Here is a 22,078-nt window from a genome sequence, read left to right on the forward strand (position 1 = left end):
AGCCACCAGGCCAGCATCATCTCAGCAAGGACGCTAACGCCTCCCTGCCGCCCCCTCCCCTCCGGCACCCGAGTGTACGGATCCTGCCACGCTGGGCACTGCTCCCTGGGTGATCCTGCCTTGGCCTTGCGGCTGGGTTGCCAGCCTGGCCTGGGACCAGCCCGAGTCGGCGCTGCTGTGGGGGGCGGAGTAGGGGAGCCCAGCCTGGGGCAGACACCTCCAGCAGGCTAGCGCTATTCCCAGGGTGTGTGGGGAGACGCATGCAGATGGGTGAGAGCACGCTGGGAGGGGCTGTTTCTCTGACCCCTCTCTCCTGCTGGCCACTAGCTTTGCAGGGGTCCCCGCAATGACAGAAGGCGGCAGTTCCCCCACCCCAGCCAGGCGCCCTGCCGTCACACCGGAGTTTGCTTCCCTCTGCAAACCTCCGGGCCGCCGGCACATCTGGTCCATGCCCCAGCAAACTGGCAGGCTCCAGCGCGGCTGGCTTGCACCCTGCAGAGCGCTGGGAGTCAGCACGGCTGGAAGCACAGTGTGCTGTTTATGGCGAAATGCCTAGGCTCAGGGGTGGAGTAAACCCGGCTGAGGATGCTCAGAGCTCAAGCACTCCCAGCTGTAAATCTGGTGGAGCTGGAGGTGCGAATTCCCTGTGCTCCGTCTCCCAGACATCCAGCGAGGAGAGCGGGTGATGGACTCTGCTGGGCCTGGCCTCCTGCGAACACCCAGGGACCAGGCAGTGGGGGACGGAAACCAGTTACAGACAGAACATAGAGTAGTAGCTTGGGTCTCCACAGCGTCTTTCATCCCAGGGCGCTTTACAGACGGGTATATGAGGCTGAAATGCAGCCACCCCTGGGGTGGAGGCTCACAACCAGGCAACAGAGCATGCTGCACAACAGCTGGGATCGGGCACTTTGAGCCAAGGGCGCTGGAGCAAACCCCGACTCAGCTGAAAAATGCCAGGGCCTTCCTCCGCCCGCATGGCAGAGGGCATGTGAGTTCGGCTTGTGGCTAGTCAATGGGGTGGCTAGTATCACGGTGCTCATTTCACACAGCGAGTCAGTGGCAGGGCCAGGAAGAGAACCCAGGAGTCCTGACGCTGCCTCCAACACTAAAAATAAAAGGCCCACACGAGCTTTAAATTCCAGCCCGATAGCCACGCCCAGCCTGGAGGGGCCTTGTTCTGCCATCAGACCTGAAGGCCTAAAGGAGTGTGGTCTAGTGGCTGGAGCATGGGGCTGGGATTTAGGAGACCCGTGGTCAAACCTTGGCCTGCTGGATGACCCTGAGCAAGTCACAGCCCCTCTGTGCCTCAATTTCCCCACCTGCAAAATGGGTTTAATGACACTGAGCTCATTTGAGCTGCGCTTTGAGATCTGAGCAGGGCATTACTAATTATGCCCGTCAGGGCGGGAGCCCTGGCAGAGGGAGCGAACTCCAGCTAGTGTCTGGGGGGGAGGGGCAGCGAATGGAGCAGCAGCTGTGCTGTGTTAAGGAGACATGAGCGCGGGGCAGGATCAGCCCGTGCACGGAGCAGGGAAGGCTGCTAGGTAGCTATTAAGGCAGGACAAAAGAGAGCTAGGACTGAAATGCAAATGAGAGCCAGGAGCCGGAGCAGCTGTGGGGACTCTTAAAGGGGCAGCCACCTTCTCGGGGTGGGGGAAGGGGAACACTGGAGCCTGGGGAAAGATCTGGCTCTGCCCTGCCCCAGTCTATGGGGAGCCCAGTGTAATGCCCGTCCAGTTGGACAGTTATTTCCTAACACCCCCCCACACACACACCAGGCAGGGGCTGTGGTGGAATGAGTGTTCCCTGCCTGGGTGCAGAGATCATTACTGATGCTTCACATTCAGCCAATGCTGGGCTGGGACTGAAGCTGGCGGTGTAGCTGCTCTGGTGAAAACCCCTCGTGTCGACACGATGAACGCATGCCCCGTGTGACTTGCACTAGTGCCACTCTGGGGGTAGCTACACCAGTGTGCATAGTGCCGCGCTAGGGGCTGGCACCTGTGGCTAAAATCCCACTGCTCAGGCTGTGGGACAGTCTCCGGAGGGAAGAGTGAGCCTAGAGTGTAGGGCACAATGCTGCACTGGACTCCTGGGCACGGCCAGGAGGGTCCAACAGGCCCCTTCTATGGTGATGCTATAAACAGCAACTAGCTACATTCCCATTTCACCGATGGGGAAACTGAGGCACCAAGCAATTAAAATGGCTGGCTCAAAGCTACAGAGGGGAATTGGTGTCAGAGCTGGGGACAGAAGCCAGACAACCCTGGCTCCCAGTCCTACACGCACCCCACACTGGCAGGGGGTGGCTTAGCCCCTGTGGTATTTCTTGGGAGACAAGGCAAACATCCAGCCGTTCTCTCTCAAACTGGGATTAGGAGGAAGGCTGCTTCATTTGGGGCGACCCTCCCACTGCTAGCCAGGCGCAGTCAGGGTAAGGACCCAGTCCCACAATCCCTTTCTTCTGGGGATCCCAAAGCCGTTCACAAAGAGGGCAGGAATGGAGGTCTGTGAATTATCCAAGGCCACGGTCCCAACTCCAAGCCTGGTGCCCTGTCATCCCTCCATCCAGGTAAAGCCCCAGGCAGGCGGGGGATCACGCAGGGAGAGAGGCAGTTCAGACTGGAGAGGAGGAAAGCTGGGGAGGGAGACCTCAGCCTGGGACAAGTCTGTGCCAAGGCAGCTCCAATTCCCGGCTGCCACCCTTCAGCACCACAGCCAGCTCCTCAGCCACCAGCCCATTGCTTCCCAGGAACTCCCAGCTCTGCCCGCCCTTCCCCAAGGCCACAGCGCCTCAGGCAGCTGACAGATCCCTGCCCGGAGGCCAGCTCCTGGCCTAAGGCCCCACCAGCTCCAGCACGGAAACCAGGCAGAGAGTCATAGAATATCAGGGTTGGAAGGGACCTCAGGAGGTCGTCTAGTCCAACCCCCTGCTCAAAGCAGGACCAATCCCCAACTAAATCCTCAAATCCCTAAGTGGGCCCCTCAAGGATTGAACTCACCACCCTGGGTTTAGCAGGCCCATGCTCAAACCACTGAGCTATCCCTCCCCACTCCCCTGGAGCTCCTCCAGAATGGCACCAGCTGATCTCTTGACCCACCCAATGACAGCTTGGCTCCCTGGGAGCCACCAGTGAGCTGTGTGTGTGTGTGTGTGTGTGTGCGCGCGCACATGTGTGTGCATGTGCATAGGCATGTGTGTGCGTGTGTGGGACCCAAGAGGCAGTGGAGCCTGGGGGACTTTCCCTTCTCCCAGCCCTGCCGTGTGGGCAGACCCACACCCCTCTCCAGTGTGTGGTGCCCTCCCCGGCCAGGCCGAGGAGGCCAAGCTGCAGTGGCAACACAAGGGAGGGACCAGCCTGGGCCCAGAGGGCCTGGGCCGGGACGGGCGCCCCCTGGGCCTCTGCCCTGGGCAGCAGGCCAGCTGTTCCAGGGGGGCAGGGGGGGTGAGGGGGGGGGGATGGGGAGTGCCTGGGGCGGGGGGGCCCAGGGGTAGGCACACCCTGCGTCCAACCTGCCCCCGACCGACCGAGGGAGGGGGAGGGAGAGAGCGGCTGCTGGCTCTGGGGGGGGGGCTGGGCTGGGGGCTCTGCCACACACACACAGTCAGTCTGTGCTGTCGTCCGGCAGTCTGACACAGCGTCCGTCATTCCCACCCATCTGTGTCTATCTCCCCGCAAAGGGCGGTCGTCGGCCCTTTAAGAAGGCCCCATCCTGGGAGGGGTGTTACCATCTGGGGGCCCATGCGGGAGGCAGTAATTCCCTGCAATCCACTTTGTGACAGTGCTCCGGGGGAGGGGGGGCAATGCACAGCCCCCTCCCCCCCCAGCACAGCTCTTTTCTTCCCTGCGTCTGGGCAGACCTGTGCCAGCAGCTGCCGAGAGCAGATGGCGCCAGCTCACCCCCAGCCCCCTCTCTCCACTCTCCTCCCTCGGTCAATCCTTCGGGGGCTCCGGTAGACAGACATCCATCTGGCACCTGCTGCTCCGCTGCGGGCCGTGGCACGGACTGCCCTGCCGGCACAGAGCCAGCCCTGTGGGGGTCAGCAGTGCCCCGTCCGCCGGGCTCACCCTGCAGCGGGCACCATGCTGCCCTCACCTGCACACGCTGCGGCCTCTCTCCCCCCTCCGCCCATGCTACCGACAAAGCCCCTGTCCGTGACACTGGGCACAGAGCGTGGCACTGCCAGAGCCAGGCAAAGGGAGAACCAGACCCACATCACCTGCCTGCCCCTGGGCTCCTCACTTGGCTCAGCTGGGGGTGTGCCCCACAAATGGGGCGAGCTCCCTCTCACAACCTCCCCATGCATGCACACACCTACGCATGCCCACACCCCCCTGCCCTCCCCTCCCCTCCTCCACCCACCCACGGCTTCATATGGGTCTGTTCTGTCCCCCCAGCACACACCCTCACCCAGCCGCTCTGCAGCACGGCCACATGAACACACCCGCTTGTCACGCTCGGGCCCTCGTGCTCCCTGGAGGCCAGGGAGGAGAGCAGCCCGCAGCCTTGGCGAAGGCTCGCTAGCACCCTGGCTGTAACCCACAAAGCCTGGGAGCTCTGGAGCCGGCTTCGTGCCCCCGGATCTGGGCTCAGCCCCCTCCCAGCCAGCTCCCACACCTGCTTTGCATCACAGTGGCGGGGGCCAGCAGGTTCAGGAAGAACTCTCTAATCCGGCCCAACCCCCCACCCCAGATGGGCGCCTGCGGGCAGGGAGCCGGCTCCTGGCCTCCAGGCTTGCTGCCGTGACAGCTGGAGGCTGCAATGGGCCCGCGTGCCTTCGCACAATGCCTGATTAGGAGATCAGGCTGCCTTCCCGGCAGCACAGCCGGTTCCCCCTCGGCCTGCACGCCCCCCACCTGCCCCCAGGCAGGAACCAGCACCAGCAGCCTCCTCAGCTCTCCTCCGCCCAGGATCGATGCCCAGCATCCCTGCCACTGGAGCTACTCCAGATCGGCACTGAGGGACCGGCGCTGCTCTCCCTGCCAGCGCAGACACGCTCCCTCTTGTACAGGCGGGAGGGCTCCGGGGTTGGTAATGGTCCATGGAGCCTTTCGACTCTCGGTTGTGGGGTTGAATCCATCCCAGGCGCCGCCGGTGCCTGAGAGCCGGTCATAGACTACAAAGCCGGAAGGGACCGTTGGGATCCTCTCCTCCGACAGCCTGTATAATCCAGGCCCAACCCACCGGGAGCAGGGTTTGAATGCGGGGTAGGGAGGGGGAGCCCCGGCGGATTTCAAGCCCAACACGTTAACCACTGAGCCACCATGGCTGGATAATTCCCGGGCGTGGCTCAGATCCACTAGCCACCACCGGTCACCTCAAGCCGCCTAGTGACAGCGACCGACTGATAGTCCTTTGGTGGCCTTTGTCTGGGGAGCCAGAGTCTGAACAGGCCAGAGGGGCCAGACCTCCTGTCACCCAGCCCATCGCGAAAGATGCTTCAGGCACAGCCCCCCGACCCACCACTGTCTCATGCAGGCCCCTAGTGCTTGGGAAGAGATTCAAGTTGATCAGTTCCTTCTCCCAAGGGAAGCTGCCATCAACTGCAGGCTTCTTCAGGGCCAAACCAAGCACTAACCCCGGCCCTTGCTGAAGTTACCCTCTGCGAGGGTTATGACCCAGAACCGGAGTCATGGCACTCCGCTCAGCGCTGAAATGCTGCCACCTCTGGGGTGGAACACAGCAGCTGCTCGACTGCACACAGCAACAGCTACACCGGAGTTTAGGAGAGAAAATCTAGACTATTGTGTTCGGATGATACCTGAAGGGGAATGTAATTATTTAGCCTAGACTTTGGGGGACAGAGCCCTAAAACACCACAAGATCTGTAATGGTCACAAACAGTCAAGGTCCCGCTTTATAGCCAATTTGCAGGACAGCACCTCACCATAGCCTTGGGTTCATCCCTGACTCCTAGGGAAGAGCACCAGCACCACCGAGGTTTTCCCATCCACACCCTGACCCAGCCCTGCCCCGATCTCCTGCCCTGTCTTGCACCAATGCCATCACTCACGTTTTGAAGTGGTCCACCAGCACCCCCACCAGCTCCCCAACTCGGTTGTCCTCTTCCGGCTGCATCTTATGGAAGCAGATGACCAGGTCGTCATGGTTCTGGGTGTGAAACACCACCAGCTGGTCCTGGCAGCTGGTCACGCTCACCCCCGTCACCTGCACAGGAGAAACACTCACTGAGGCAGGGGGCAGGGGGCGATTCCCCACATGGCCCCCAGGGGGCAAAGGGCAGCGTGGTAGCTGGGAGTCTCCGGTCACCCCTTTGCTATTAGTCTTTCATTTTCTAAGCCCACCCACAACCGGCCACCACATCAGCCAATGAGATGGCAAATTGGCTAGTGTTTGTTCAGCATGGAGATGATTCTGTATTCTGATTGGCTGATGGGACGAGATGTGGCAGGGTCCAGGGGATGTCATCCCTTCCAGATCACATGTTCCTCTTCGCCATGTGCCAAGTGGTCCATTGTGCCCAGAGACCAGGCGTCTCCCCTCAGATCAGCCCCCCGCGCTGCAGCAGCTGCTTTGCTGGGGCACCACGGAGAGGGGAATTTTCTCCAGGACGCAGTAGTTAAGGATAGAAAGGGCCCAGGCGATCTAATCTGTCACCCTGCAAACGCAGGACTATTCCCTGCCCCAGCGTTGCCAGCTCTTGTGCCTTTATCATTAACTTCGCAGTACCTGATGTTTCTATTAAATCCTCAGCTCCCGGAGTCATGTGATTATGCAGAGAAGAGGAGGGGCTGAGGTCCCTGCGACAGCAGGGAATTGACTTGGTGAGCGATGCCTAGATGAGCCTGCCAAGTAATCCAGGCCCCAAGTTGCAGAGCAAGGCAAGTGTCTGAGGCTTGGGGTGGTGATGCTGCTGCTGCAGCATCCTGTCCAGGTTTAATGCTGGAGCAGCATGGTGCCCTCTGCCCCCCAGTGCTACTCACTGTAACACCACGGAGGGGGCTGCGAGAAGGAGCAGCAGCTAGTGGTTAAGGCAGAGGACTAGGCGTTGGGAGTCCTGGGTTTAGTTCCTGGCTCTGCCGCTGATGCAGTGACTTGCCCACAGGTGCCCTGCATCTCAGCTTGCCGCTCAGTTCAGCGCTCCTAAGAAGAGCGCCGGGGTGTTATGGGATCGCAGCCAGGAGGGACACGGGCTCTGAAGAAAAGCGCCTAGCACAACAGAGATGCTGTGGCGAATATCTCGGGAAGGGTATTTAGGATTCCGCCTTATTACCCAGGTCTTGGGTTTCCCCATGAAAGGACATTTCCCAGCTGCTTCTGGATCAACTTCCAGCATTTCCCCAACTACCCTGCTTGGCCGCACTGGGGTTTAGGCGTCTCTTGGGGAAATCCCACTACTGCCACCAGCCAGCACTGAAAGGGGGACAGAGCAGCTGAGCTTGGTCTTCTCCATCCCTGCTCTGCCCACATGGCTTCGATCAGGGCTGCTGGCTGTGGTATCCAGTCTGCTGATGATCCACCAGGGAGATGGGAGGGCTCAAGACACCCCAGGAGCTGTGTGCTGGTATAACAGACCCTATGCTCTCCCAGTGTCATCCTTGCCTTCCTTGGGGGGAGATCCCATGGGCACCCCCTGCTACTGCTGTCTTCTCCCTTGCTTGGCTGATGTAAAGGTCCCATTGTTCTTGTTCCAACATTCAAGTGTCCACTCCCTGGCCGGCAGCCATGGCAGAGAGCCCCCGGACTGAGTGGGTCGTGAAGGCTCAGCTCCCCTCTCGGCCCCGCAGGGGTCCCGGCAGGGCACAGCTGTGGGCTGAATGAGGGACCCTCGCCCTGCTGTCCCCGCTCTGCAGACAGGGGCCTTGCTGTCAGAGCAGCCCCTTGCACCGGGCCAGTCCCTGCGGGTTAAGGCGCCCCCTGGCCCAGCTCGCAGGGCACTCACCATGCTCAGAGGCAGGGTCCGCATCACCTTGTACTGCTTCCTGGGCTCCAGCTTGTAGAGGTGCTGGTCCGTGACGAGAATGGCCCGGTCCCTGCGCTTGTTAAAGCGGTTGATCTGCATGGTGGGGGAGACAAAGTCACCTGGGGTGCGGGGAGAGGCAGGACTTTGCCCAGGGGTCCCCAGCTCCCCTGTTCTCCAACCCTGCTGGGTTGGGGGGGGAAGGACTCCCTCCTGCCCTCCCAGGAGCAGCCACTCAGTGCTCCACTGTCATGGACACCCGATCCCGAACCTTCCCCTCACCCCCGGCTGCTTGGAGAAACGAGGGTGCTGAGGACCCTGCAGAATGAGGTCCCTGTAGGGCGGGGGGGAGGGAAATGGCTCATCAGCACCATGGACTGCAGGTGGGCCCAAAACTCCCTGGGGATCTCCCCAGGCCGGAGGGGCTGAGGCAGGCAGTGTCCAGCACACGGAGCAGGGCCATGGCAGGAGGGAGGGGGGCCCCGCCCCCCAGGGGCCCTGCCGCGCCAGGCTCCTCACCTTGCGGACATGGCAGGAGAACAGCACCGAGCCGAAGTGCACTTTGTCCCTCAGGGCCTGCACCCTCCTGGCGAAGTGGGCGGCCATGACCGGGTTTTCAGCCACCTGGAGAGCAGAACAGAACCCGGGAGAGGCTCCGTCAGGCAGAGAGGGGCTGCGGTGGGATCTCCCCACGGCCATGCCCAGCGGGAGGCAGAGCTCCCTGTGCGGGGGGCCGGCGGATTCAGCACGGAGCGGGAAGGGGCTCTCACTAGCTTAAGCGCGACTGTGCCGGTAGCAGCTCCCTGGAGCTGAGCAGGGCAGGGGCTGCTTGGCACTCGACTGAGAGACCCGCATGGAGCCGAGGTGGGGCCGAGGGGTCAGCTGCTGACGCTCTTCCCTGTTTGTCGGCACTGAAGTGATGCCCGTGGGGAGGAGAAAACCCCACAGCAGGTCCACTCAGTCTCCAGCCCTTTGCCCACCCATGCCCAGCTGGGATCCACTGCCTCGGTAGCACCCTCCGGGCCCAGGGTCTCTCTGCCTTCTCCCATGGCCTTGATGCCTCCCCAGCCCTGAGCTCACTCTTCTCCCGCATCCTGATCGGCCCCTGGCTGGCCCTGGCTCCATGCAGTGCTTTGAGTTAACCGGGCGCCCCCACCCCGGCCGGTCACTCTCCATGCCCGATGGGCAGCCCGGTGCCTCGCTCTCATACTGGCTTGGAGCCGGTTTCGTCGCGTTAGCTGGCACTTGTGAGTTCACTAAAGCCAAACAGGTTTAAGTCAAAGTGCCGGTGTCCACCCTGGGTGCACAGATACTGGGTCAGGTTGAGGACAGACTAGTCCGGCCTGCCGGCTCTCCTGGGGCCAGCGCTAGGTGCTCTGGAGGGGAAGGTGTCGGACCCCCGAGAAGCAGATGTGCTCCACACAGTAGGTCTCACCCTGATCACTAGACACTAGAGGTTGGTTTAAGCCCCAAAGCAGGAGTGTGTGAGCATTAACCATGGTCACTCTGGATAGTCTGTTAGCCAGATAAACAGCCTTTTGGAATCTTGCTCAGTTCTTGGTGTCGGCGTCATCCTGTGGCAGTGAGTTCCACAGGCTGATTACACCTTTAGTGAAAGTGTTAGCTCAGTGGGTGCAGCTCTGTATGCAGATCCAGGCTACACCTCCAGTCTGGGAGCCTGGCTACTCCCTTTGCCTCAGAGTCCACCGACACATTTAACAGCCAACTTCCTTGGCTTCCTCTCCTCCAACTCATTCCTAAAGGTCCCAGTGGATACAGGATCCTTCACTGAGTGGCCTAAATTACGCAGCTGTGTTGCTGCGTGTTATTAAGCCGCTGCCGCAGCTGACCCCAGAGGTGGCTGCATTCCAGCGGCGTGCACTGAATTTGTGGAGCACTTTGGATTGAAGGGCACAATCGAGAGCTGTTAGGATCTCCTCCCCAGTACAGTTCTGTGGCGAACTAGCAGGAAACCATAGACAGCGGCAGCCACCTGCAGAGGCCTTTGCTCTTGGCTCAGACACGAGGGCCTCATCCCGCTGCTAGCCACAGGCTCAGCAGTGTAAATCGGGAGGGACAGCGAAGCAGGCAGCGTGAGATCAGAGTCAGGCCCAAATCAACAGGGCTGCCCAGAGGATTCAGGGGGCCTGGGGCAAAGCAATTTTGGGGGCCCCTTCCATAAAATACGTTGCAATACTATAGAAAATAGTTTTACTTCAGTGTCCCAGAGACACAGACAAGGTTTTCATCTCAAGGCCAAAAGACCAAAAACATCAAGACACTTGATCACGGCCTTGGATCGGCCAAGAGATACTTACACTCGATCTTAGCAAATGGCGCCCCCCCTGCACCCGGGCGGCCCTGCAAATCAAACCCACACACACTCCTCTCCTGGCACGGCATGACCAGAAGGGGCTTGCAGGGCGTCTGCTCCCCTGACTTGTGCCTCCTTGTGGGGACCGTCCCAGTGTTCAGAGCCCTGACGGGTGAATTCACTGGAGGGGCTGGGAGATTTCCACCACACGGGCCCCGTTGGATCAGCAAGTGCCATGTGGCCGTGGCCAGGCCCAGCTGTGGGGTTAATTCAGCCGGCTGGGGAGGAACAATCCAGCCTCTCTGAGGGCCCGAGCGAGAGCTGCTGGAGACAACTTCCCATTCCCAGCGAAAGGCAGGAGCCTCTTGGGCTGTGGATGCCCACTGCTCAGGGAGAGCCTGGGACAGCCCCAACTCCCCACCCCACACACCCCCGGACACAAGCCGTGCACATGTGCACAGACACACCCAGAACATGCCCAGACACGCTACACGCACACAGATGCACACACACACACACCCAGCGGAGCGCATGCACACAGGCAGACACAAAACTCCTGCTCTCACTCGCACAGACACACACACAATGCCTGCCCAAAGCACACCCGTGCAGACATCCACCCCCAGCCGGTGCAGGTCTCCGGCCACACACACACACAGCCAGACCAATGGAGTCCCCCTGAAACGTGCTGGCTGGGAGAGCCGGATCCACGCTGGGATCCTCCCGGGGGAGAGGAACACTGAGACCCCTCTGGGGAGCTGAGTCACAGCCCGGGGAAGAGCTGCCAGCGCAGGAAGTAGGCAGCAAAAGGACGCTCAGTGTAGCAAGGAGGCACCTGCTCCAGTGCTGCTGAGCCAGAGGAGAACAAGAGGCCAGTCAATGCCCAGCACGGGCAGCGTGGGGGTGGGCAGCTCTTGGTCTAGGCTGGCATAATTGAAGTGGGGATCCTGATGCCCAGGGGAGACTTGTCACCCCACTGCAGCCCAGTTCCCAGCTTGCCTGGCACGTGACCCTACTGAGGAGAGATGGGGAGTTTTGTTTCCAGGCCTAGGCCAGTGAGGGGCAGGTGACCCCCCCACACACACTGCCCACAGCCCGGTGACTGAGAGGCACTGGAGCTCAGAGTCACCCTGGCTGTACCAACTGGGGAGGCAAAGAGAAGGACTTGCATACTGGCACTCAGCCTGGCACTAGGCAGAAGGGAGCTGCACCACACAGCCAGCTGAGGGGGAATGGAGATGGAGTAGCACCAAAATGCAGCCACTTCTGGGGTAGGACGCAGCTGCTGTTTAACATCCCGCAGCAACGTGGCCAAAAAAAATAATCAAAGAAAACGTTGCATCCAGCTGAAGCCACAATGGGAGCCAGAACGTACCTCAGAGCTGGAATCTGGCCTGACCCCCCTGATAGTTACAGGAGCTCCCAGGCTCCTTAGTGACAGGTGGGCCCCTCCTGCGGGCGGACCAGCGCCCCCTGCACTGTACAGGGGCATCGACTCACAGAGATGAACGCCTCCCAGCCACATGCTGCTTGGCTTGCATGAGCCGAGGGCCCCCCAGCCATTCCTTCTCAGCCCGGACCTGGGAGGGGCGAGGGGGCAGAGCCGGGAGAGCCCAGAGGAGGGGGTGCATGGGGGCACAGGGACCAGCCCGGGAGAAACAAAGGGAGAAATGGGGCTTTAACGGGAGCCTGTCACTATGGCAACTGGAGCCTGGCAGCAGAAAGCAGCTGTGGGCGGCGAGAGCAGATGCTCGGGCAGGCAGCTGCCTCCCCCGCCCCTCGCCCAGCTGGGACGCCCCCGAGCACAGCACCCGTCTGCCCTAGCGCTGCTTTCACAGCCTGGGAGCAGGGGGGTGCCCTGCTCCCCTCCAAGAGAGCAGCACCCCCTGCTGGAGCACCAAGGCCACGCCACTTCCCCACCTGCCTCCCATCCCGAACCCACTCTGCCAGCATCACTGGCCCAGCGGGCTCCGGGCAGCCCCCCAGGCCGAACACTCACCGACGACAGGTAATCCCGGCCCCAGTTCCTCTGGCAACCCCAGTCTTTGCGCAAGCCCTGCAGCACTTCCATGGCCGCCACCTTGGCCTGGATCTGCCCCATGTCCGAGGGAGGGATGTTCTTCACGATCTGCCTGGCTCGCCACCTGCAGCGAGGGGAGGGGGCTCAGGGATCCTGGCTGCCCTGCTAGGTTCCTGGCCTGCCCCGGAGCGCAGCGCCCTGGCCTCTGGGGGGCAGCCTCGTGCACAGCATCCCACCCGGGCAGGCTGCGAGCCGGGGGCCTGCATTTGCTCCCCTCGGCTTATCGGAGAGCATTGCGCCCGGCTGCCTTGGGGCGCACCCCGGTGGGGATGAAGCAATCACTGCCTACCAGTCAGGTGGGCACGGGCAGAGCTGCGGGGGTCTGCGGCTGGGGTAGCCAGGGGGCTGTGGGTCAGGAGCGAGGGGCATAGGCCGAGCTGCACTGTGGCTGATTCTAGCCTTGTCAGCGAGGGGCCCGGGGGGAGCAGGGCGTGCGTGCAGGGGGCCCCCTCCGCCCCCGGCGTTACCTGCGGAAGAGCAGCTTGCTGTTCTCCTGGAACTGCGCCAGCACCGCCGGCGGGTCGGGCCACTCCACGCTCTTGCCGTAGTCGGCCATGCTGCGCACGCCCTGGAAGCGGCGCACCAGCTCCAGCAGGTACGTCTTCACCTTGTGCCGCTTGTAGTGGCCCATGATGGTGTAGATGGCACGCAGGTACCGGCAGCGCCGCCGGGCCAGGGCCCCCCGCCACGCCTGGGACAGACACACAGGCGCAGTCACAGCTCTGCTGGCAAGGCCCCACCTGCCAGCCCCCAGGAGCCCACACCCAGTGCCCTGTGGCCATCAGGAGCAAACCCCATGGCCAGCATTCAGAGCCACACAAACCATGGGGCCATGTCCAGCCCCACACCACATCTCCCCTCTCTGCCGCAGGAGGATTCCAGAGCCCTTTACAAACCAGGCACCCGGGGATCCCTCCACCCACCACCAAAGGGCAGCCACCTCTGGGGTGGGATGCAGCAGCTGTTTTGCATGTGGCAATGTGACACAGCCGTTTAGGGCAGGAAGTGAAGGAGCTCTTGGCACTGAAGTGAAAGCACAGAGGGAGTGACAGCAGGAAAAAGGCAGCCCATAGCACACTGGCTCTAGGGCCTGGGAGCCCAGCCTGGGGTGGCTGCAGAGTTTTGAACCAAAACTTCTGCCATCAGAACCAGGAGGTGGCTCAGCCATGGGGAGAGGCTGTGGTGCATCATGGGAGATGTAGTCCGGACAGAGGCAGAGTCCATAAGGGAGGACCAGGGCCCGAGGGCATTGTGGTGGCCCAGGTGGACACAGGCTGGTGTCGATAAAAAAAACCAACAACGCTTTGACGTTTCCCAGTGGAAATGTTCTGGGATTTGTCATTGGGGACCAATGCTGAGAAATCGGGATTTGGGGCGGGGCGGAAATTCTGGTTTTCCACAGCTTCTCCAGTGGCCACCCAGAGACACGTAGACTTTCTGGGGTGCCAGGGATGCCCTTCGCCCCTGGGGACCGGGCAGTGCTGCAGATGCTGGCACTCGGGTCCTGAGGACTCCGGCGCCGGCGCTCACCATCAGCCCGTCACCGGGATGCTCCTGATGTGACTAAGCAGCTCTCCAGCCAGACGCTTCGTCGGCTGTCGGGAAATCTGCTAACGGTGCCACGTCTATAGATAGTAACGGGGTCAGGGCTGGCCCCCGCGGAGCAGCAGCACCAGGGCAGTCAAGGAGGTTAGGGGGCTTGGAGCGGGGCAAGCACAGTCAGGGGACTGGACTCTCGGGCAGAGCGAGCACCTGGGGCCCAACCTTGGCACTGCGCCCCCTTTGTCTGACCTCGCCTGCCGGCAACTCGGTTCCACCAGGTTCCTCTCGGATCACGGGCAGTGCCCGCCCTCCCCCTCTGCCTGCGTCCTGACTCCTTCCCAGCGGGTCAGCGCCCGATGGGTGGTTGGGATCAGAACACCCAGGTGCCCTGCTCGCTCTCCCACGTGCCGAGAGGCTGCTGCTAATCCGCCCTGACAGCACAGCAGCTGATGGACCCTGACGTCCTCCTGACCCAGCACAGTCCCTACAGGAGTGGGGAGGGGCCATTCCCAGGCGAAGCCATTGCCAGAGCTGGGTCTGTGGCACCGGGACATGGGAGGGATCAGACCGCAGCTCACCCCACCCACATGGCAAAGCCCCCACGGGGCAGCTCTGGGGACAGACAACCCCTGGCTCCTGAGCCCATGCGGCCCAACCTGGAGCGTGGGGCTCAGGACACGGACACGCCTCCACTGGCCTGAGACCTGGCAGACTCGGCTCACGGAGGCCACCAAGCAGGCGGGGGGGGCACCACCACCCTGGGACCTGTTCCCCAGCTGATGCCGCCACAGCCCATCCCACAGCGTGGGTGCTGGGAATGGCCGTAATACTTGGTCCTTCTCTAGCGCCGTCCATGCGAGAATCTCAAAGCCTTGCACAGACAGGGACAAACAGTCGTTCGCATGGGAGCCCCACAGAGAGAGCATGGCATTTATCCTCGCCCAGCCCCCGCTGAGTCAGGAAGGGTCATCGCCCCATTTCATAGATGGGAAACTGAGGCAGGGAGTAGGGGAGTGTCCTGCCCACCTCACACAGCAAGTCAGCAGCATAGCCAGGAATAGAACCCAGGAGTCCTGGCTCCCAGCCCCCCTGCTCTAACTCCTAGCCCCCACTTCCCTTCCAGAGCTGGGGATAGAACCCAGGAGTCCTGGCTCCCAGCCCCCCTGCTCTAACCCCTAGCCCCCACTTCCCTTCCAGAGCTGGGGATAGAACCCAGGAGTCCTGGCTCCCAGCCCCCCTGCTCTAACCCCGAGCCCCACTTCCTTCCAGAGCTGGGGATAGAACCCAGGAGTCCTGGCTCCCAGCCCCCCTGCTCTAACCCCTAGCCCCCACTTCCCTTCCAGAGCTGGGGATAGAACCCAGGAGTCCTGGCTCCCAGCCCCCCTGCTCTAACCCCTAGCCCCCACTTCCCTTCCAGAGCTGGGGATAGAACCCAGGAGTCCTGGCTCCCAGCTCCCCCTGCTCTAACCCCTAGCCCCCACTTCCCTTCCAGAGCTGGGGATAGAACCCAGGAGTCCTGGCTCCCAGCTCCCCTGCTCTAACCCCTAGCCCCCACTTCCCTTCCAGAGCTGGGGATAGAACCCAGGAGTCCTGACTCCCAGCTCCCCCTGCTCTAACCCCTAGCCCCCACTTCCCTTCCAGAGCTGGGGATAGAACCCAGGAGTCCTGGCTCCCAGCCCCCCTGCTCTAACCCCTAGCCCCCACTTCCCTTCCAGAGCTGGGGATAGAACCCAGGAGTCCTGACTCATAGAATCATAGAATCATAGAATTCAAGATCAGAAGGGACCATTATGATCATCTAGTCTGACCTCCTGCAAGATGCAGGCCACATAAGCCGATCCACCCACTCCTTAGCAAGTGAACCCTGCCCCATGCTTCGGAGGAAGGCGAAAAACCTCCAGGGCCATAGCCAATCTTCCCTGGAGGAAAATTCCTTCCCGACCCCAAATATGGCGGTCAGCTGAACCCCGAGCATGCGGGAAAGACTCTCCAGCCAAACCCTCTGGAAAAGGTTACATCATACCAGGCACATAATTGACCTATTGACTAAGCCCGTTATCCTATCATACCATCCCCTCCATAAACTTATCTAGCTTAATCTTAAAGTCGTGGAGGTCCTTCGCCCCCACTGTTTCCCTCGGTAGACTGTTCCAGTATTGCACTCCCCTGATGGTTAGGAACCTTCGTCTAATTTCAAGCCTGAATTTCCTGACTGACAGTTTATATCCGTTCGTCCTCGTGTCCACATTAGCACTGAGCTGAAATAATTCTTCTCCTTCCCTGGTATTTATCCCTCTGATATATTTAAAGAGTGTAATCATATCTCCTCTCATCCTTCTTTTGGTTAAGGAAAACAAACCGAGCTCCTCAAGTCTCCTTTCATACGAAAGGCCTTCCATTCCTCGGATCATTCTAGTGGCCCTTCTTTGTACCTGTTCTAGTTTGAATTCATCCTTCTTAAACATGGGAGACCAAAACTGCACACAATACTCCAAATGAGGTCTCACCAGCGCCTTATATAACGGGACTAGCACCTCCTTATCCCTACTAGAAATACCTCGCCTAATGCAACCCAAGACCGCATTAGCCTTTTAACGCCACATCACATTGCCTACTCATAGTCATCTTGCGATCAACCAGGACTCCTAGGTCCTTCTCCTCCTCCGTTACTTCCAACTGGTGCGTCCCAGCTTATAACTAAAGTTCTTGTTAGACATCCCTAAATGCATAACCTTACACTTCTCACTATTGAATTTCATCCTGTTACTAATACTCCAGTTTACAAGGTCATCCAAATCTCCTGGAGAATATCCCGATCCTCTTCCGAATTGACAATACCCCCCAACTTGGTGTCATCCGCAAACTTTATCAGCCCACTCCTACTCTTGGTTCCCAGGTCAGCAATAAATAGATTGAATAAAATCGGACCCAAAACCGAGCCTTGAGGAACTCCACTGGTAACCCCCCTCCAACCGGACAGTTCCCCCTTCAATACTACCCTCTGCAGTCTCCCCTTTAACCAGCTCCTTATCCACCTCTGGATTTTCACTCCGATCTCCATCTTTTCCAATTTAACCAGTAATTCTTCATGCGGTACCGTATCAACGGCCTTTCTGACATCCAGATATATGAGATCCACCGCATTTCCCTTGTCTAAAAACTCTGTTTCTCTCTCAAAGAAGGAGATCAAGTTGGTTTGGCACGATCTACCTTTCGTAAATCCATGCTGTAATCTATCCCAGTTGCCATCGGCCTCATGCTCAGGAACCATTCTCTCTTTTAAGATTTTTTCCATGACTTTGCATACTACAGATGTTAGACTAACAGGCCTATAATTCCCCGGGTCACTTTTTTGCCCCTTCTTGAAGATAGGAACTACATTAGCTAATCTCCAGTCAGTCGGTACAATCCCCGAATGTAGGGATTTATTACAGATTATCGCTAACGGGCTAGCAATATCCTCGCCAATTCCTTAATATTCTAGGATGAAGATTATCCGGGCCCCGATTTACTTCCGTTAAGCTGTTCCAGTTTGGCTTCTACCTCAGCTACCGTAATGTCTACCCCATATCTTCATTCCCATCGGTCCCTCTATCACTATTCCTTAGCCCTTCATTAGCCTCATTAAAGACCGAGGCAAAGTATTCGTTCAGATATTGTGCCATTCCAAGATTATCCCTAATCTCCACTCCATTTAAAGTTTTAAGCGGTCCACTTCTTCTTTCTTGGTTTTCTTCCTATTTATATGGCTAAAAACCGTTTGCTATTGGTTTTAATCCCTTCGCTAGATCCATCTCCACTCGTCGCTTTGCCTTTCTCACAGCTTCCCTGCACCTCTGACCTCAATAAGGTAGGTTTCCTTGCTGATCCCTCCCATTTTCCACTCCCGTGCACGCTTTCTGCTTTTCTTAATGACCCCTCTAAGACGCTTGCTCATCCAGCTCGGTCTAAAACTGCTACCTACGAGCCGTTTCCCCCTTCTCGGGATACATGCCTCTGACAACTCCTGCAACTTCAACTTGAAGTAACTCCAGGCGTCATCTGCCCTTAGATCCCTAAATATGTTAGCCCAGTCCACTTCCCTAACTAGTCGCCTTAATTTAGTAAAATTAGCCCTTTTGAAATCATACACCCTAGTCTCAGATGCACTATTGATTATCCTCCCATTTATTTGGAAACGAATTAGCTCATGATCACTCGAGCCAAGGTTGTCCCCTACAACAATGTCCTCAACAAGGTCCTCGTTACTCACCAAAATCAAATCTAAAATGGCATCCCCCCTCGTCGGTTCAGCAACCACTTGATGAAGGAATTCATTAGCTATCACGTCTAGGAAAAGCTGAGCCCTATTATTATTACTAGCATTTGTTTCCCAATCTATATCCGGGAAGTTAAAGTCCCCATGATCAAGCAGTTCCTATTAGTGTTTACCTCCTTAAAAACATTAAAGAGCTCCTATCCATCTCTAAGCTAGATCCCGGCGGTCTATAGCACACCCCAATCACTATCCTGGATGAGGCTCTGGTAGTTTTCTTCCCCAATGTGACCATTGCCCAAACAGACTCCGTATTGTCCATTGCAGCGCTAGTTATCTCATTACATTTTACCTCATTATTGATATACAGTGCTACTCCCCCACCTTTACCTTTGCATCGGTCTTTCCTAAACAGCACATACCCTTCCATACCTGTACTCCAGTCATGGCTACTGTTCCACCATGTTTCTGTTATTCCTACGATATCCGGTTTCAATTCCCGGACCAGGAGCTCCAGTTCCTCCATTTTGTTACCTAAGCTTCTCGCATTGGTGAACAAACATCCTAATTTTTCCTGTTGGGCTCCTCTCACTCTTTTTACCCAACTCGGTATGGACACAGTACTTCCAGTATGACTTGTAGATCTAGAATCTGTCCCCACTCTTCCTTACACTTAACTGCCCCCTCTGGCTATATCTGTTATCTTGCTGTCCTCACTCCCAATGTGAAAATTTGGCGTGGAGAGCACCAGGACCTCTCCCGACCGTCTCCCCCCAGTGTCTAGTTTAAAGCTCTTTTAATCAGATGAGCCAGCCTCCCTCCTAGAAGTCTGCTTCCTTCCCTACTTAGGTGGAGCCCATCCCTTGAGAACAGTTGTCTGTCCCCAAAAGCCTCCCAGTGCCCATACATCCCAAAGCCCTCCTTGTAACACCACTCCCTCAGCCAACTATTAACCATCATGATCCTCTCACCCCTTTGGCGCCCTTCCCTAGGGACAGGTAGAATCCCACTGAAGATCACCTGAGCCTCAATTTCCTTGAGCGTCTTACCCAACCTGGCATAGTCTCCCTTGATCCTCTCTAGCGAGAATCTAGCCGTGTCATTCGTTCCCACATGAAGGACTCCCAGCTCCCCTGCTCTAACCCCTAGCCCCCACTTCCCTTCCAGAGCTGGGGATAGAACCCAGGAGTCCTGACTCCCAGCTCCCCTGCTCTAACCCCTAGCCCCCACTCCCTCACACACAGGGAGGGGATCACGTCTCTTTGCGGGGGGGGGGGGCAGAGCAGCTCAGCAGCACCCCCTGGTGCTCTCTCACCTTCTGCAGCAGGAGCACGATGATGGGGATGAGCTGGGCCCGCTCCTGCTCCAGGCAGAAGAGGGTCTGGGGCATGCGGATGAAGAGCTTGGTGTGGCCATAGGCCACGTCGTCCTGGAAGCCGTGCTGGTCGATGAGGGCCCGCGTGGCCTCCTGGTCCGTGGGCATGAGGTGGTTGGGCCACGTGTACTCGCAGGTCATCTTATACCTGAGCATGGAGACAGCGGGGTCCTGAGCATGGAGAGCAGCCGGGCTGGCCTCCAGGGAAGGGGCAGCTCTGACCCATGGCGGGGACCGGGGTCAGGACGGAGCGGGAAGGGGAGGTGCAGCGGGGGCGGCAGGGGCAGGATGGGGTGGGGTAGCCGGGAACCAATGGTGGCAGGACGGGACGGGCGGCTGGGCCAGCGGGGGCAGGACGGGCGGGCGGGAGGGCTGCGGGGCGGGGCGGGCGGGCGGCTGGGCCAGTGGGGGCAGGACGGGGTGGGGCGGCTGGGCCAGCAGGGGCAGGACGGGCGGGGCGGCTGGGCCAGCAGGGGCGGGATGGAGTGGGAGGGCCAGCGAGGGCAGGACGGGGCGGGTGGCTGGGTCAGTGGGGATGGAGCGGGAGGGCCAGCGGGGCAGGACGGGCGGGCGGCTGGGCCAGCGGGGCGGGGCGGGGCGGGCGGCTGGGCCAGCGGGGCGGGACGGAGCTGGAGGGCAGCGGGCAGGCGGGGCGGGAGGCTAGCGGGGCGGGATGGAGCGGGCGGCTGGGCCAGCGGGGCGGGATGGAGCGGGAGGGCCAGCGGGGCGGGATGGAGGCGGGCGGCTGGGCCAGCGGGGCGGGGCGGGGCGGAGCTGGAGGGCAGCGGGGCAGGACGGGCGGGAGGGCTAGCGGGGCGGGATGGAGCGGGCGGCTGGGCCAGCGGGGCGGGATGGAGCGGGAGGGCCAGCGGGGCGGGATGGAGCGGGCGGCTGGGCCAGCGGGATGGAGGGAGGGCCAGTGGGGCGGGATGGAGCGGGAGGGCCAGTGGGGGCGGGATGGAGCGGGGCGGCTGGGCCAGCGGGGGCGGGATGGAGCGGGAGGGCCAGTGGGGGCGGGATGGAGCGGGGCGGCTGGGCCAGCGGGGGCAGGACGGGGCGGGAGGGCCAGCGGGGGCGGGATGGAGCGGGGCGGCTGGGCCAGCAGGGGCGGGATGGAGCGGGAGGGCCAGTGGGGGCGGGATGGAGCGGGAGGGCCAGCGGGGCAGGATGGGGCGGGGTGGCTGGGCCAGCGGGGGCGGGACGGGGTGGGCGGCTGGGCCAGCGGGGGCGGGACGGGGCCCGGGGCAGGTACCTGAGCAGGAAGCGCTCGTAGGGCTGCCGGTAGGCGAAGCCGGCCCTGCGGACCCGCACGTTCTCCAGCAGGCCCAGGTACTCCACCTGGTGGCGGCAGCGCTCGGCGTCAAAGAGCAGCGGTGACTTCTGGTCGTTGGGCTTGATGCAGCGCACGTAGTAGGGCTCCTGGGGGGAGAGGAGGGGGTGTCAGTGAAACCATGGGGGGGAGGGGCCCTCGAGCTGCGGCTGGGACCGTCACTCTGGGGTGGAGGCTCTGGAGAGGGGATGCCAGTGAAGGGGGTGTCGGGAGGAGCCCCCGGATGGCTGGGCAGGGAGCAGGGGGAGTGGTGCCAGGCCAGGGCGTATGTGGGCACCGGTGGGGAAGGAGGCCCAGGGCTGAAGGGAGGAGAGAGGAGGGGTCACCTGCTTTGGGGATGAGCTCTGCCCCTCGAGGCCTCTGTCTCCAGAGCCCAGCCCAGGAGAAGGCTGGGAAAGGCAGGGCTGCCCCGGGGGATCCCCCAGCTGCAGGGTGAGCCCAGGGGCGCTGACGGGGCTGGACGCCCAGGGCCAGCCAAGGAGCGGGGCAGGCGGCTGCATTTGGGGCATGCCAGGCCCTGGGACGTGGAGGGGCGGGTGGAAGCCCAGCAGGGCTGGGGCAGCGCAGGGTGCGCTTGGGGCCTGGGCATGTGCCTTGCCGCCTGAGAGGGGAAACATGCCCCTCCAAGGGGAGCAACAGGGTGAACGCAATGGCACTGCTGCTCCAGAGAGTGCCCGGGCTGGGCTCTGCTGGCCACTCTGCCAAGCCCAGGCTGTGATGCTCACACCCACCACCCAGCCATGCAGCTCTTCACCGGGGCACAGGGCAGGCGGTGTCTATCTGAGGTCTGGGCGGCCGGCTAATTTCAGAGCTTTGGGGCCTGAGAAACAACTATCACTGCTGAGGCTGCAGTTTGGCTCCAACGAGAGGAGAACCAGCCAGGCCTGGCCCATCGCCGCCTCCTCAGCATGGTCCATCCCCATCCCCTTGCCATGCCCGGGCCACGTGTGAGTGGGGCAGGGTGATGAAATGGGAATTTTCTGTACTATTTTTATGATGCCGCTGCGTGCCTCAGTTTTCCCTATAGCTTGCATGGCTACGCAGGGTGCTCTCAGGGCAGGCTGGCAGACAGGTCTGGCCATCACCCAGCTGCCTGAGCGGGGCTGGGGCGTTAAAAAGGACTGGCCAAGGCTGACCGACCCAATCACCGGGCTACTGGGGCCTGGTGACCACAGACCCAGAGGGAGGGGGATTTCCCCACCTCCCTGCGGGGAGGCTGAGCACAGCTGGAGAACAAGGCCTGGGAAAGTGTGAG

General features: G+C 60.5%; 1 protein-coding gene across 2 annotated transcripts in view; it reads right to left on the bottom strand.

Moving 5' to 3' along the window:
* The window catches only part of MYO1G (myosin IG), a 60,943-nt gene that overhangs the window by 11,003 nt on the left and 27,862 nt on the right, over nucleotides 1-22,078 (bottom strand). Inside the window, exons 15-21 of one of the 2 annotated variants that reach the window (XM_039526244.1) lie at nucleotides 20,746-20,912; nucleotides 19,434-19,641; nucleotides 12,789-13,012; nucleotides 12,241-12,385; nucleotides 8,447-8,551; nucleotides 7,910-8,023; nucleotides 6,020-6,174 (exon numbers count right to left, since the gene is read on the bottom strand). In XM_039526244.1, the coding sequence (XP_039382178.1) occupies nucleotides 6,020-6,174; nucleotides 7,910-8,023; nucleotides 8,447-8,551; nucleotides 12,241-12,385; nucleotides 12,789-13,012; nucleotides 19,434-19,641; nucleotides 20,746-20,912 (1,118 nt within the window). Of the gene's footprint in view, nucleotides 1-6,019; nucleotides 6,175-7,909; nucleotides 8,024-8,446; nucleotides 8,552-12,240; nucleotides 12,386-12,788; nucleotides 13,013-19,433; nucleotides 19,642-20,745; nucleotides 20,913-22,078 lie in introns of those variants that run through there. The other variant, XR_005594629.1, reaches the window with a different exon arrangement.

This window comes from Mauremys reevesii, linkage group 2 (genome assembly GCF_016161935.1).
Source record: "Mauremys reevesii isolate NIE-2019 linkage group 2, ASM1616193v1, whole genome shotgun sequence".
NCBI lineage: Eukaryota > Metazoa > Chordata > Testudines > Geoemydidae > Mauremys > Mauremys reevesii.